Source organism: Alternaria arborescens (genome assembly GCF_004154835.1).
Source record: "Alternaria arborescens strain FERA 675 chromosome Unknown contig_1, whole genome shotgun sequence".
NCBI classification, from domain to species: Eukaryota; Fungi; Ascomycota; class Dothideomycetes; order Pleosporales; family Pleosporaceae; genus Alternaria; species Alternaria arborescens.
The window spans coordinates 272,236-288,218 of NW_021167856.1; the positions used below are offsets into that span (position 1 = coordinate 272,236).

A 15,983-nucleotide genomic window follows, 5' to 3' on the forward strand; every position below is an offset into this window, starting at 1 on the left:
CTACCTCAAGCGGAAAAGATGAAGCCTACAATGAGTTTTCTGGTGTAGGCGGCGCCGACGTAACGTGACATACGGGGAAGACACGCTTTTCGGCTTCTTGCCTACATGGGCTAGCGGCGGGCTGCATCCCAGTTGTGGTCCGAGCGTCCCCAAACAAACAACATCCATACTATCATGAGGTGGAACATGAGGCACTCGCACGACTGAGGTGCGCCCCAAAGGACCTTTCTATTTCTCTCACTCATGCTTTGCTAGAGTACATTACATATCATGGCGCACCTACCGGACACACCTCGCACAGAGGTTGGCGACACGACGCGCTTCACGATCAACGAGCCCTCGTTCAGCATGGAAGAGACGTTCCATGCGCCGACAGACCGCGACAACCTCTTCAAACAGATGAGCGGCGCCCGAACACCCCGACAGCCGCTTGCTGCCCGACGTCAGCTGAACGCGAAAAACGAGTTCACGCCCATGCTGAAGAGCGCAACCGCGAACCGGACGCGCCAGGTCAACGGACTACTCGACGGAAAGCTCACAACCCCCGCCGCGATGAAGCCAGGCTTCCAAGTCAGCAACACCCCGCTGCCTGAGGCGAGCACATTCGATATACATTCGAGTTCCTTCGCCGATTCCGTCGATGGCCGGACGCAGCTGCCAGACCCCAACTCGAGTACTATGAGTACACCTACAGCGCTACCGAGACGGGCGGAGGGCGAGATGGACAACGGAAATGGCAACGTACTTACTTTGAGGGAGCAGGAGGCTGTACGTATATCCCCGCTTAGCCGCCCTCACTCACCTGGAGTATCCTAACACAATTGCAGCGTCTGGAGCAGATCGACAAGGAGAACTTCGGACTCAAACTTAAAATCCATTTTCTCGAAGAGAACCTGAAAAAGATGGGCCCTGAGTTTAACCGACAGGCCATGGAAGAGAACATCAACCTTAAGTCGGAGAAGGTCACAATGGCGCGCGATATAAAGAACTACTCGAAAGACCTCAAAGCCGCCGAAAAAGAGCTAGACACATACAAACAGCAGTTACGGGAGTACGCCGAAAAGGTCAAACGGCGGCACGTCGATGAGGGCATGCGCGAAGAGATGGATGAGCTTCGAAGGCTGGCCGACGAACGTGCCGACGAGGTGGAGCGCCTTGAAAGGAAGCTGGAAGAAGAGAAGGGTGTCGATGAAGAGTTGGATAAGGTCAAAGCAGACCTGGAGCACACACAAGCGGAGCTCACAAGAAGAGACGAGTTGCTAGACGAGCAGGAGGAGCAGATGAGAGACTTGGAGGAGCAGCTGAAGAACGCGCAGAATTCACAGTCTGCTGACGACGAGGAGAAGGACCGCCGACTCAAGGACCAAGCTGAACGCATTGCTGAGTTGGAAGCACAGTTGCAATCGGCCAAACAGTCACAAGAAGATAACTTTGCGGAAAAGGACCGTCAACTGGCCGACCAAAGTGAAAAGATCGAGCATATCCAGGAGCAGCTTCGCGCAGTCGAACGTGAAAAGGTGGCCGAGATCAACGCCCTCAGATCCAAGCTTGATTCCGCTACTCTCGAAAAGGATCAGGAAATACGAGAGTTGAACGAAAGCCTTGACGAAGCCGAAAACGACCTCGAAGCCGCAGAGGAGCAAAAGCGTCGCGAGATTGCCATGGTTGAGGAGCGCTTACGTTCGATGGAGCGTGAGAAGGATACCAAACTCCGGGAGCTGCAGCGGCGCCTTCAGACTATTCAGAACGAAAAGGAAGCTGAGATGGACGCTCTACGCGAACGCCTGGAGCTTGCAGAGTCTCAGGGGGACAACCAAGTCCAATTAGCGCAACAATCCGCCAATGATGCTAGACAAAAGGTGGTCGAGATCACTCGCGAAAAGGGCGTTGAGATAGAATTATTGCAGTCGAGAGTCGACGCCGCTGAATCAAGAGCCGATGAGCTAGACGACTTCCGCAAGCAACACCAAGATGCGATGCAGCAGATTGCACGTCTACAACGGGAGGCGTCCGCATACGAGCAACAGTTGCAACAGCTCCGACGTGATCTCAACCAGAAGGATCGCGAGCTAGATGGATTAAATACGATACGACGTGAGCGCGATGATGCGACTCAAGAACTGACAGGCCTTCGTTCAAATCTAAACAGCAAAGACGCTCAGGTGCAGGCGCTCAACAACGCCACACGGGAACGCGACAACCTCTCGCGCGAACTTTCGAATCTTCGTCGCGAGCGCGACAACCTGGTCTCGAAGATGTCGAGCAAAGACGAGCAAGTGGAGGTCTTACGCAGAGGCAACAACGACCGCGACACCTTAGTAGCCACTCTTCGACAGGAACGTAGAGATATCGAGAGCGAAATGCGTACTCTGCGGTCCGCTGTGTCTGGCAAGGACACACAGATTGAAGCACTTCAGAAGATCACACGCGAACGGGATGCGCTGTCTCGAGATCTGTCCAGCTTGCAATCAACATTGCAAGCCCGTGAGCGTGATATGGCCGGTCTGCAAAAGAAGATTGAAGCGCAAGAGGCAACACTCCAAGAGCTTAAGCAACTCAGGAATGACCTTAGTGACAGAACACGAGAGCTGAATACAGCACGACAAACGATATCCGACCGCGAAGCTGAGCTTGATGCCTTAAGAAGCCACGCCGACGAGCCCGACACCCAGATCGACGTCATGCAGGGTCTAGTACGCAAGCGTGATGATGAGCTTGAGAACATACGCGAGGAGTTAAACGAACAGAGGAGCCAAGTTGACGCTCTGCAACGACTAGCAGAAGAGCGCCTGGAAGCTCTGGAGGAGCTCAGGGAGAACGCCCGCCGGGAGAAGGACGACTTCGAAGCCGAGATAGAAGTTCTGCAAGAAGATGCCGACGAAGTCGCCGAGGAGAAAGCCTCGCTTGAAGAGAAGATAACCGTTCTGGAGTCTATGATACGTGAAAAGGAGAGCCAGAACGGAGCTTTGCAATCTGAGTCCCGTGCAGCACAACGAGAACAGAAGGCTGCTCTTGAGAACAAGATTCGCGATCTTGAATCACGAATCCGCGACAAGGACGCTCAACATCGCAAACTCTTATCCGAAGCCAAGTCGGTAACGCGCAATCAGCAATCAGCTCTTGAACGTCAACTACAAGACCTGCAGTCACATCTTCGCGAAAAAGAGTCACAGCTGCGTCTCATACAAGCGTCGTCGAAGGCGATCCAACAAAAAGCCAACCAGGATGCGATTGATCTCGACGAACAGGCGGAAACCCTCACAAAACGCCACATCAAGGAGATCAACGGTCTCGCTAAGCAAATCCAGTTCCTCCGCGCACGATGCTCGCGAGCAGAGGCGTTCCGTGAAGCCCTTGGGTACCAAAAGAAGTTCTTCTTGATGCAGATTCAAACTTACAACGAATGGTATGTCTCGACTCTTCTACTTGACTCGTTCTGCAATACAGCCACTAACACCTCACAGTAATCAAGAAGATCTCAATCTCATCTCTCAGATGGGCATTACCCCCGACGTTACGGTGCACGACCGCCGACCCAAGCTCAAGTCTGCGATTATCGCTGTTGTCGCTGCGATCCGCATGCAAAAGCTAGCTGATGGCTGGGCGCAGAACAGGAAGATCCATGAACAGTTAAAAGCCAAGCTAGAAAGTATGAGGCGGAATAGCGGAAGGAATGTGGGTGTGTCAACTAGCGCTAGAAAGAGTGTGGGGGGTTCACATTTGAGGATTGCGAGGTAGGACTGGCAACATCTGCGAAAGTAGGGATGGTAGAGGCGTTTTTGTTATTACTATGCATAGCTTGGTGTCGACCACCACGGAACAGGTGTTGTGATTACCACTGTCGGTTTAGCGTATGATTGTTGCACAGAATGAAGTTATGACATTGGAACTCGATCTTCTTGAAATGTCCTCTTACGTTTTGTAGGCGAAATAAAATACTGAATGGAATTGGGTATCATCATCATTCCGCCATTGCTGCCGCCACCGATAAATACTATTGTACTTGCTCGCTGCACCGATTTCACCTTATTTCTTCAGCATTCCACAGACGCCGCAAACGCCTGCATCACCAGCGTTTACGTACTGATTTCCTTCGCAAGCAGCGCTCTTGCATCGCCAGTGATTCGGAACAAAGTCTTCCTTCAGTACGTTTGCACAGACAGCGCAAGTCAGCGCCTCTGCGTCATTCTCAAGGGAACACACAGGACAGGGAAAGCTTTGCGATGGTCGAAGTCGTAAAGCAGGAATATCAGGGTCAAGCTGAGATTTGTGAATCTTAGATTGAGAGAGTTTCGAACCCAATGGTGGCGTTGAGCCAGCAGGGGCAGCAGTCGGACGTGAGGTATTTGTTGGTGCAGGTTTCATCTTTAACGACTGCGATTTTGGTGGCTTGCTCGAGGCTCTGACCGGTGTCGACTTAGCCGTAGAATTGGGCTGCGGCGCGAATTCTTGAATCTCATCCATTTCTCTTCTTGCATCGCCATCGCTGTCGTTGTCGTCTTCGCAGATTTTAATGAGAGCGCGACCTTTATCGTCGAACATGCTCTTCCCGTCTACGTCCAATGCTGCACCGTCTTGATCGCCTTCGACAAACTCGTCTTCTGTTTCGCTGTCTGATGAAGGTTCCTCTTTCTTGATAGTAACATCCTCTTTCTTAACTGGATCGAAGCGTGCCAACGCCGCTGCTGCTCTAAGATCACGTCCTCGTGCGCTACCAGCGACCCTAGGCTTGCCCTTCTTCGGCACACCTTTTTCCAGCTTGACTTTAGTATCGTCGTCCGCTCCCAATGCTTGTCCTCCGACCCCGAATTTCTTAAGGATTCTCCGTTGCTTCCTCTCTGCATAGCTCAGTACAGGCTTTTCCTTTCCGCCTCTCTTCCTTTTGTTTCTCTTCCGTCCATATGTGCCACCACACAGATGCTCAGGCACATCCATTGCCTCACCATCGTCTGCTTGCAAGGCCCCTGTATTCAGATTTATACCCCTACCCCATAGCCCCTCACCAGTGTATCCTTTTGCCCAAAGTGCCCTCAGTTCCACTGCATACTCATCTCGGACCTTCCAGAAAGCCTTTGAATGATTCATCTGTTTGCAATGGGCAAGCTCGTGCACCATGACCATCTCCACCATCCTCTGTGGCAACCATCTTCCATTTCGGTCTCGAAGGACTAGTTGTATAACCTCGCCGGCATTGAAGTTGCGACCAACAAACTCAGTGTTGTAAGGAAACTCCTCGAGAGCTTGAACGAGAATCATGTGCGACTTCATGAAAGGGTAGCATATTGCTGCAACACGGTTGAGTATGTTCTCTGCTATGGAGGATGTCGAGCCTGGGAGGGTGCGGATGAAGTTTATGTGCGCGTTTGGACGTTGGGTGCGCTCGTTGATGCGTTCGAAACCGAGGACCATTGTGGGGCTTTGCGCATGCGAGACCAGTCGTGTTAGAATAGTGACCGGTATATAGGTATGGACTAGTTGAGAAAGTGCTGATTCAAGCGTTGAAGTGATTGTCTCTGAGCGGCAACACTGCGTGGCGGCTGCTTATGCGGAGATAAGCAGGGCGCGGCGTTAAGCGACGCGACGCGCCTACGACACGTTGCGTCATTATCCACAACACTTTTAGGCTGTGGCTCAGACTCTCTTGTCAACCTATATGTTCGCGATATCTTCGATTTACATACGAGGGACGTATCTTGCATCTTGAGGGCATCGTACATGAAGTCATGTCAGATTGGTATGTACAAGGTTAATAAGGTGATACAAATTGGCCTACAAGAAAGTCCCCAGATTGACGTGTACAGCCTTGACCTGAGTATAGGAAGATAATGCGTACGCCCCGAGCTCCCTACCAATACCGCTCTGCTTGTATCCACCAAATGGGATACCGAAATGCGAGTCTTGAGAACTGTTGATCTGTATCGTTGTTAGCGCCTGTCCAAGCACGGAAAATTGAGTCTAGAATCTTGCGGGCATGACTTACCCAAACCATACCCGCCTCGACTGCACCTGCAACACGGTGTCCCCTCATAATATCTTTGGTGAACACAGCCGCTCCTAGACCAAACTCAGTATCGTTCGCCTTCTCGACCGCTTCGTCTTCTGTCTTGAAGCTCTGGATGACCACAAATGGACCGAAGATCTCTTCTCGTACAATCCTCATGTCATTGCTACAATTAGCAAAGACGGCCGGCTCAACGAAGTATCCTTTCTCTGGGATGCCGTCTTGCTTGCCGCCATGGATGAGCTCTGCCCCATCCGATCTCGCTGTATCGACGTAGGATAAGATCTTTTGTTGAGCAGCTTTGCTGATCTGAGGTCCATGGTTGGTGTCAGCATCAAACTGCGACCCGATCTTTGTGTTCTCTTTGATCTGCTTTTTGAAAGCTTCGAGGAACTTGTCGTAGATGGTGTCTTGGACATAGAGACGCGACGTCGCGGTGCAAACTTGGCCACTGTTACCTGGATAACTTGGTCAGTCCCTGTACAGCAAATAGACGTCTGGAAGTTGAGAGGGCGTACCCATGATACCCATGTGCGACCACTTTACAGTCTGGTCGAGATCGCAGTCGTCGAATACCAGAAGAGGACTCTTGCCGCCGGTCTCCAGAGTAATGTTCTTCAGGTTATTGGCAGCAGCTTTCATGATACTCCGGCCAGTAATGGTGCCTAAAAGGTGCGGGTACCAAGTCAGTGCATGTCTCACATGCAGTTCGTACAAGGACATTGCTTACTTCCAGTGAAGGCAATTTTGTCAACGTGTGGGTGCTCAGAAAGCCGCGAACCAGCGCCCTTGCCATAGCCGTTGACGATGTTGACTACACCTGAAGGAAATCCAGCCTCTTTGATTAGACTCGCAAGGAACAGGGCACTGAGAGGTGTCTGCTCTGCCGGCTTAAGCACAACCGTATTACCACAAGCTAGTGCTGGGCCGAGCTTCCAAGCAGCCATCTGAGTCTTTGTCAGCTTCGGAGGTGCTCCAGAAGGCTGGATAGATACGTACCATGACGGGGAAATTCCACGGTATGATCTGCCCACACACGCCAAGAGGCTCATGCTTCGTATACGCCAGCTTTGCGTTGCTTGTCTCAATCGTCTGTCCGTAGACCTTATCCGCCCATCCAGCATAATATCTGAATACCGAGATAGTCTCTGCTACGTCTTCGTCCATAGCTTGCTGGTAGGGCTTGCCATTGTCCCAGGCATCGATGGTAGCAAGGATATGGCTGTTCTTCTCACAAAGGTCACCGAGCTTCCATAGCAGCTGGCCGCGTTCGGCAGCAGACAGATCCCGCCATGCTGACGACTTGAACGCTGTGCGTGCTGCAGTGACTGCAGCATCTATGTCATCTTCGCTACCAGCGGAGACCTTTGCGATAACGAGTTCATCATATGGGTTTATCGTTTCTAGCGTGGAGCCAGATTTGGAAGGAACAAACTCGTTATTGATGAAGAGGCCTACTGAATCTCAACCTCATATGCCTTAGACTTTGAGCTCGCTCACGCCTACCAGTAGGTTGTGTCCATTTCGTGCCATTGGGGGCTGTAAGCTCAATTGATTGTGCCATATTGGTATATGTGGATATGAGAAAATGAGCGTTAAATATTAACGAAAAGCGCATTCAATGATGGGAAACATGTCATATGAACAATGTTGGACATCTAAGGTCTTTCATATCTTGCGCTCATCAAATAGGACTCCATCAAGGCAACCCCGCACTGAGGCTGAGCGGAAGTTTGTCTCATAATTTGATCTCGTCATGACCATTATCCTGATCCGATGAAAAATGCCCATCGCACTTCCTAAAGCAGACAAGACCTAAATCAAGTCGCATTGCTGGCGACATGTAAAGCATGCGGGTCTCGATCGGCACATTTGAACTACGAAGCGCGGCAGCAGACCCAAGTCTCTTGAAAGGCTTTTTTTGGCATCATTCTCGCTGATTTTCCGGAGTATGTACAATCTTTACATTAGCCAGTGATCTATTCAGGTGATAAGATAGCCTCAATAGCTTCGTGATCGGTTTTGCCTGTCAACTTGCCGTCTTCGGTATAGTGCCATGCTAAGGCAAAAGCTCCACTCTCAGGACCTAAACTTCCGATCGACGTCTCGACTATGCCAGCACGCGCGTTAACATTGCCCTCCAAACTTCTTCCTCCGGTATAGTCGTTGTTCGGAGCTTCAAGACGATTCTGCTTGGTGACAGACAGGTTAGCGAGAGATAAGCTTTTACTCCATCAAAGTCACATGTGTACGCTTTGCACGCGAAACCTGGGGCCCCGGACGACGATCAGAGGCCTATCATCCTTCCAAACTGAGGCATAGCTGATCATTTAACATCGCTTATCAAGACGTGACACTATGACGAGTCGTCAGGCGTGCGATCAGTGCATGCTCAAGCCGGAATCAATGCAAGGGTAGTCTGGGGTAAAGAGCCAGCATGAATGACATTCCCTATCTGTGGATATGGACCATCATCATATCTTATCATGGCGAACGCCACATTGTTAGACAAAGATACGCTAAGGATGAACGAGATGAGTTGAAACTGCTCGTGATGGCTATATTCGACCACTTCGTACAGAACCTCAACTTCACACTCTCTCTACTACTCCTCCAAAATCGGAATCCAGTTCTTTCTCATCATGTTATCGTCTACCAACGAGAAAAAGCTCGGAAACCCTATGAGCCCTGTGACTACCCGTGAGGAAGGCATCGTTGAGCACGTTCATTTGGGTTACAATGCCCAGCTTACGAAGAATCGGTCATTGATCTCTGTTCTGGGGATGTGCCTTGCCATCGTTGCAGTTCCGTATGGTATTGGTGGTCCTTTGTGAGAATTGCCCCTACACGAACTGCATATGAGACATAAACTGACTTCGTACACGTACGTTGTAGGATGAGCGCCATCTACGGTGGTGGTCAGCTCTCCATATTCGTCGGTGTCCTCGTCGTACTCTTCTTCAACGGCTGCGTGGCCATCTCACTCGCGGAGCTAGCATCTCGGTATCCGACATCGTCTGGGGTGTATTACTGGTCATATCGGCTATGCGGCGAACGCAAAGGAATACGCAAGATTGTGTCGTTCTTGACGGGCTGGTTCTGGCTCATCGGAAACTGGACGATTGCGCTTTCTGTCAACTTCGGGTTCGCTTCTCTCATCGTTGCGACGGTCTCGGTTCACAACCCAGAGTGGATGGCATCAGAATGGGAACTGCTGCTCATATTCTATGCGCTGTGCGTGTTGGTATTCCTTGTATGCTCGTTCGGAGATAAACTGTTGCCGTACGTGGACTCCGTGGCCGCTGTATGGAACTTTGTTACCATCATGGCACTGCTAGTTGGTTTACTGGTTCGCGCACAGAAAGGCCGTCATTCTGCCTCTTACGCGCTGGGGAACTACGACAGTAGTTTCTCAGGTTGGGGTACAGGCTTTACCTTCTTCATCGGCCTCCTCCCACCTGCGTACGCTTTCTCTGCCATCGGCATGGTAACATCGATGACAGAAGAGTGCGCCCAGCCTGAGGTCGAAGTCTCTCGCGCTATCGCGCTGTGCATACCCTCTGGTGGAATTGCTTCTCTGCTGTTCATCCTACCGTTATGCTTCGCGCTTCCACCACTCGAAGACATCCTCAATGCACCTTATGGCCAAGCGCTACCATACGTCGTATACTCCATCATGGGATTGAAGACTGGAGCCTTGATCTTGATGATCATGATCCTATTCGTTACACTCTTCTGCGCTATCGCAATTACAAACGCTGCTTCCCATTGCACATGGGCGTTCAGTCGCGACAAAGCGCTTCCCCTTGCTAGCCTCTGGACACGCACCTTCGCCGGCCGACCAATATATTCCCTCACGCTCGTCACAGCCGTCGAAATGTTGCTTGGTCTGATTAACCTCGGTTCCAGCAGCGCTTTCACTGCTTTCGCATCCGTAGGCGTCATCGCACTTGCCATTGGGTACCTCATTCCTATCACCATCTCTCTCTTTACCGGTAGAAAGGAAGTCGCACATGCAAAATGGAACGTAGGCAGCCTGCTTGGCACTACAGCGAATATTGGTGCCATCGCATGGATCCTCTTCGAGATGGTGTTGTTTAGTATGCCAACGGTACTTCCTGTTACGGAAGTCTCTATGAACTACGCTAGCGTTGTGTTGGTAGGTTTTGCTTGTTTGAGTGCGCTGTGGTATGCGATTTCTGGTAGGAAAGGTAAGTAATGAAGAGACACCTATACAATGAAGCATGGCCGGATATTCTACTGACAACATTCAGAGTTTAATGGTCCTCCTGATGAGGTTTACAATGTTCATTAAGGCTTAAGATCTCTCACTGTCTTCGCTGTCGGATGATACATTCGGCTTTAGGCTCCTTTGATTGAAAAATCACAATTAGTCCTAGTGATACAAATATGTAGCACTTGATTACAAAGCCGTGCCGGTAGTCGAAATTTTTTGCCTGTGGTCATTGTGAACATTGTGAAATGTATTTTCCCATCTTCAGCAAACTTTCAGCTTCGCTCCTTTGGTGTTCATGTTAACTCAAGGATAATGTAAGATACAGTTCCGAAGGGCTGACGTGATATACCCTGAGCGTACTGATAGAGATGATCTCTTTGTTTAGGCATATCAAATACCGCAAGCGTATATCTGATTCATTGAGCGTTGGGTAAGGATGGCACACTCAGTGACAAGGGAAACCAGGTAGCAGGGAAAGCCTGTATTTGGCAATGAGGTATGAGTTCTAGAATATTTTCCAACACAAACATCCATAAGGCAATCAGAAGGGAAATTCACCTTCCGGTTTCTCCAATGCCCCACCATCAACCTGCTTCTTATGTTCTTCATCTAGATATGGAAGGAGCAATCCTTCCCAATGTTCTCTTCCCTTGTAGTAGCTGACAGTTTCATCCCAACTCCTGATCGCCTCTGCCAGCCGTCCTGGAACATGCGGCTCTTTCGCGATAGTAGTAACCGGCTCGAAGTATGTTCGGATGGTAAAGAGTAGGGCTTTAGACTTCGGAAGACGTCGAAGCGATTGCCTTTCCGAGCGGAAGTGGATATCTTCAACACGAAGACCTTCGGAATTGGCGGTAGCCCACGAGGCAACTGTATTGGAGTTTTGGTCGCCCATACGGTGGGACCACGCCAGACCGTCATCGAGCTGGATGAAGAACTACAGTTGGTCAGCACAGGAAGCTTGTAAAGCGGAGCGGGTATCTTTGTTACGTTGTTCCGAATGACAGGTTTTTCACACGGCATATTGGCAAAGAACCGGTTCATCGCCTTTTGTAATTTTTCTTGATAATGAGGTACCCCAGCTTCGATGTGAAGCTCGTCGAGCGACATGCGGTACTTCTCAGTCAAACGCCAGAAGCCAGGTAAGCAGACCGCTCCGGCATCTATGTGGTAGTGACCATCGTCGTTAAGTACCATAACTACAAGATCGTCCTGCACAAGCTTTGCTGCTGTGACCATAGCCTCCCTTGGTGTTGATGCCGGATATTGAAACTCCTCAGCGGTAATCGTGTTACGGAGGATGTTGCCGTGCAATTGAAAGACTTCCGGGTAGCGATGTGTGAGATACTGTGTCAACTCTTCCAGAACCTCAAAGCAGGCTAGTCGTGTGACTTCGTTATCGACATATTGCACACGAGATGCAACATCCTTCTCAAGCTCGCGTACCTTGGCGTCATGATAAGGGATGAAATTTGAATCCATCTCAATCCATTCGTTCCAATGCATCTTTCGAATGCCCATAGTAACGAAGTTTGGACCATGGCGGAACGGCCGGTATAGTTTGGGATCTGTAAGCTCCAACTTGTAGCCTTCCGCTGGTCTAGGCAATGGTGTTTTGAACGGTATGGATGATACTTGAGAGGGTCAGTGTCGTCCACTTGAGCAAAATGATTAGATGGCCGTACCTTTTTGTTTCTCATCGTGAACTTGAGGGAGGATGCTGCGCTTATTACTTTGACTCCGCCATAGTAGCGAAAGTACAAGCAGAATCACACAAGTCGCGAAGCCTAGAGGCGTAAACACAATCTCAGATGGAACCATATCCGCACTGTGGTAGTGGTATTTTTACACACTGACTTCGGCAGTGTTGTAAGCAGAAGACAAGACACGTTAAATGCTAGAGTATTGGGAATAGAAATTGACAACGGCGAATGACACCACTGGTGGCTATCTACATCTCTAGCGCAAGGTCGCCTGCATAGGTTTGCAAGAAATGTGGGTCGAGAGAGCTGGACGCTGTACTTGCCAGACCTGGCATAGCCTGAGCTGTGAGATACCGATACGCTAAACCCCGGATCCACACCTCGTGGCAAAGATGATGCCTGCGAACCTGCCATTTCGGGAAATTTCATTGGCCCCGTGAGATTGTTCGTATCTGCGATGAGAACCTGTCTGCTTGCATCGGAAACACTGAGGATAGCGGCCCAATGACAGCGAACTCGCCTATACCAAAGTGAGGCAAATTCCGGGCAATTTCGAATCGCTGGACTTTTGTATGAACAACTTGGTCTTAGTTCAGGACTCGTCCTCATTATGAAGTAGCCCTTGTATGCGTGCCACTTGAATGTGTAGCGAAGTGGATCAGAGCTGTTTTGCGTTGACTCGATACTTGACCCATACAGCAGAAACATGACCCATGCGTTGCGAGGGCATATAAGAAGCCGCCAACTGCGTAGATGTGTTAAAAGCAACTTCAGACAAACGTATACCACGCTTGACAAACTTTACGACATATTTGGTCAATTCCGTACGATCTAATCGTATCTTCTACATCAAGATCTCCAGTATGCCTGCAACATTCGGAAACTATGCGGGTACAGAATCGAAGTCGAAGGCTTTCCATTATTCCCAAGCTGTCAGAGTAGGGAATATTGTACGGATATCAGGTCAGGGTGGCTGGGATGCGGAAGGAAACGTAGCCCCGGATGCTCCAAAGCAGGTCGAACTAGCGCTGGAGAATATTGAGAAAGCTCTTCAGTCGGTCGAAAAGAGTCTGTCTTGGAGAAACGTCTACGCTATTCGATCGTACCACACAAACATCGATGAGTCTGCTGACATGTGCATCGAAGGCTGGCGGCGGGTTATGCCTGATCACCGGCCAGTGTGGACATGTGTCGAGATTACAAAACTTGGTATTGAAGGCATGCAAATCGAAATTGAGGTGGAGGCCCTAGTTGAGTAGGAGTACGGGACCGACGGTTGAAGAAGATGGGTTACAGTGACCAAGAAGTCCATTGTATCGTGGGTGGTCGCCCCCTGGACGTCCTTTCGTTGACGCGCAATGCGCATGCATTTGGGATGAGCGATCGTAATCTTCTACGACAGCAAATAACAGGGGAGTTCTGTTCAAATGACTAGTGTACACATAGCACTGTTTTTGAAACTTCCGCTCCACGTGGTAGGACTGCGAGAGGGCTCCCACAGTACCAGTAAAGTTTCTCGGACAGATAAGACAGACTCGAATCGCAGGTTTTTGTGTATAGTTTCAAGCGTGCTCATGACACAGTTCCGGTGTGCTTCCAAAAGTGAATGTGCGCCAGCTACATACAGTGGGAAAAGGGTACAGTTCTGCGCTCTAGATCTTGTATCCATGCCTTGTATGCACTCTAAGCACGCATGGACATGTTGCTGGAGGAGAAAATGGTTGGCTGGGATGTTTTGTATAGCGCTGTAAAGGTATATTAGACCAGCGTGCTGAAAACACCGGACAAGGGATAGCGATGCTGTTGCGACCGGGTGGAAAAGGTCTTGTTCCGCATCTCCATTAGGAGATGCCAGCATAGAGTATGTAGGTTGAAGCGCACGCTCAAACGCTTGCACCTTGTCAACACAAATCTCTATACCATTTTGAAGCCTGTGGTGGTAGATACTCATCTCAGACAAAGTTGACAGGACGGATCCAAGCGACTTAGTACCAGGAATAGATTCCCACCACACCGATCCAGGCTCCATGTGCTCCCAAATGGTGGGTGGGAACGAGGGTTCTCTATCTTGAAGGAGGGCATCGGTCAGATCAGTAGACGCTAGTTCCGAGAGCAACATTCTGGTGATTCTGTCTGATGACGACCACGCTGATTGAAAACCACCCATGGCGTTTATAATTGCAATCGCTCCGGCGAGGTGGCAGCGGGTCGAAGCATCATCCGACATGCAGTTGACGTAGCCTTCGAGGAAGTACAACAGCAGCACTGCGACTAGGAGTGCAGAGAGCGAGGCGTTCTCGCAATGCTCGCTACTAAGCTGACCGCGGATGGTTGACAAGCAATGAAGGCGTCTCCTATCCAGGGTCTGTTTTGAAGATCCTCGCTCTTGTAGGGCCCGGTGTTCCTCGGCAAATACACATAAGGCCTGGAGAACCGGTTGCGAGCGCATGGCAAGCGCGACTGGCGGAGGGACTGGCTTGTGGAGAGTTGAGAATAGTGGCCATAACCGTGCCTTGAAATATTCTACAGCTCTTCGCTCATTGACTGCCAGGTGGGTGTTGTTGAGGGTACGCTCTACGGACAGCTGTGGTGGACATTCGGGCACGGTTTTCGCAGGCCGCTTCTTCCATCTAAGTAGCAATTTGTCGTAGCTGCAATCTTCTGTCTTGGAGATAAAACATCGGCGGCACATAGGTTTTTGAAGATCGCATTTGACTCGTCTTTGCTTGCAAGGCCAGCACGATCCTTCAACCGTACGTCGACGCTTTGGCGGACTGTTGCCAGAGGATTCCGGGCGCGACATCTGTGTGCATGACGTGATAGTGGTCGCGGATTCAAAATTAGAGTGGCGAGATCGCAGAAGGAAAGTGACAGTAGGCGTCAAAGAGCGTTCTTTGGACTCTGAGATGGGAAGCACAAGAATGCCCACGGTGTTGATACATGAAGATCAGAAAGGGCGAGACGCCTCCAGGCCTCCGCTCATCGGCACCTCCGTATGCCGTCTGCCAAGACTGTTATTCCCGCTAAAGCCGCCACCTTAGGGCGCGCTGCAGTTGCTGCTTCGTCTCCGACTCCAACAATGCGATGCTCCTGAAATGTCGTTCGGTATGGTTCCCGCTGGATCTCATGGCGGTATGGCATTGTTGAGTTCAGGGCTGGGATCAAGACGAAACAAATAAGTAAGCAGCTTGTCGGAACTCATGCTTTTGCGTGCCGAGAAAGGCAACGCAAACGATACCTAGGTATGCAAAGTTCAACAAACTCGCTCTCCTTATCTGGAGACTTCTACTGTTACAATTCTTTCCAGGGCGGTCTGATCTAGTTGTGGCTTTTGCGATCGATACCAGCATTTCGCCTAACGCTCGACCGTCGGATCAGCCCTGCATTTTGGTTCCGAGCCGTAGTGCCAGGCTGCGCCTACAAACTGTTAGCATATTTACTTGTTACCGTCCAGCCTGTTAGTACCTGTAGTGGTACCTGCAGAAAATCGCAGTCAGCACAAGTACCGAAAAGACCCTCGCTTTTGTCAGTTTCTACATGCGCGTCGAGGCGTGTTCCAGTCTACACTATTCTCAACATCAGCGTCGGGAATGGTGTTGAAAAGGTGAGCTGACGCTAAGGCTTGGGTACCAAGATCAGTCGCAGAACAAGCCACCTTGCTGAATCAGTAGAGTTTGCAAGGCAGTAAGTTGTCTGACCTGCTGTGCCGATGCTGTTGCACACAGTTGGAAGTCTCGTGACGGCTCCGGCTCTCCACAGCATCGGCTGCTCGACTAAGCTAGTGTGGTCGATCTCCCTGTTCAGCCTCTCCACGTATGGTCAAGTGATTGAAGACTCAGCGCTATCTTTTCTATCGTTATCATCACTCGATCCTTGGGTACGAACGTCGACATTCCCATGTCGCTTGCTTAAGGCGATGTCACAAGACAACTCGATACTACTTTCCCCCCCCCCCCCCCCCTCACCACGCTCTCCCCTCCCTCACTCTTCTCCCCCTCCGCCGCTGCCACCTCCCTCCCTCTTCCCACTCTCTGCGACCCCC

General features: G+C 50.5%; 6 protein-coding genes across 6 annotated transcripts; 3 read left to right on the top strand and 3 right to left on the bottom strand.

Moving 5' to 3' along the window:
* Positions 1-270: 270 nt before the first annotated feature.
* AA0111_g100 (hypothetical protein) lies at positions 271-3,738 on the top strand (the record flags this gene model as incomplete). Its single annotated transcript, XM_028643700.1, has 3 exons — positions 271-768; positions 828-3,406; positions 3,465-3,738. 3 exons carry the CDS (start codon positions 271-273, stop codon positions 3,736-3,738), a joined length of 3,351 nt encoding a protein of 1,116 aa, XP_028511991.1.
* Positions 3,739-4,026: 288 nt separating this feature from the next.
* AA0111_g101 (hypothetical protein) lies at positions 4,027-5,409 on the bottom strand (the record flags this gene model as incomplete). The annotated part of the gene is made up of 1 exon (XM_028643811.1): positions 4,027-5,409. One exon carries the CDS (start codon positions 5,407-5,409, stop codon positions 4,027-4,029), a length of 1,383 nt encoding a protein of 460 aa, XP_028511992.1.
* A 360-nt stretch (positions 5,410-5,769) lies between these two features.
* Positions 5,770-7,565, bottom strand: AA0111_g102 (putative aldehyde dehydrogenase-like protein; the record flags this gene model as incomplete). Its single annotated transcript, XM_028643922.1, has 6 exons — positions 5,770-5,913; positions 5,981-6,459; positions 6,520-6,666; positions 6,732-6,948; positions 7,001-7,455; positions 7,508-7,565. The coding sequence occupies 6 exons, from the start codon at positions 7,563-7,565 to the stop codon at positions 5,770-5,772; spliced, it is 1,500 nt and encodes a 499-aa protein (XP_028511993.1).
* A 1,078-nt stretch (positions 7,566-8,643) lies between these two features.
* On the top strand, positions 8,644-10,316 carry AA0111_g103 (hypothetical protein; the record flags this gene model as incomplete). The annotated part of the gene is made up of 3 exons (XM_028644033.1): positions 8,644-8,831; positions 8,897-10,212; positions 10,276-10,316. 3 exons carry the CDS (start codon positions 8,644-8,646, stop codon positions 10,314-10,316), a joined length of 1,545 nt encoding a protein of 514 aa, XP_028511994.1.
* Positions 10,317-10,779: 463 nt separating this feature from the next.
* Positions 10,780-12,059, bottom strand: AA0111_g104 (hypothetical protein; the record flags this gene model as incomplete). Its single annotated transcript, XM_028644144.1, has 3 exons — positions 10,780-11,175; positions 11,316-11,872; positions 11,924-12,059. 3 exons carry the CDS (start codon positions 12,057-12,059, stop codon positions 10,780-10,782), a joined length of 1,089 nt encoding a protein of 362 aa, XP_028511995.1.
* Positions 12,060-12,804: 745 nt separating this feature from the next.
* On the top strand, positions 12,805-13,200 carry AA0111_g105 (hypothetical protein; the record flags this gene model as incomplete). Its single annotated transcript, XM_028644255.1, has 1 exon — positions 12,805-13,200. One exon carries the CDS (start codon positions 12,805-12,807, stop codon positions 13,198-13,200), a length of 396 nt encoding a protein of 131 aa, XP_028512286.1.
* Positions 13,201-15,983: the final 2,783 nt, after the last annotated feature.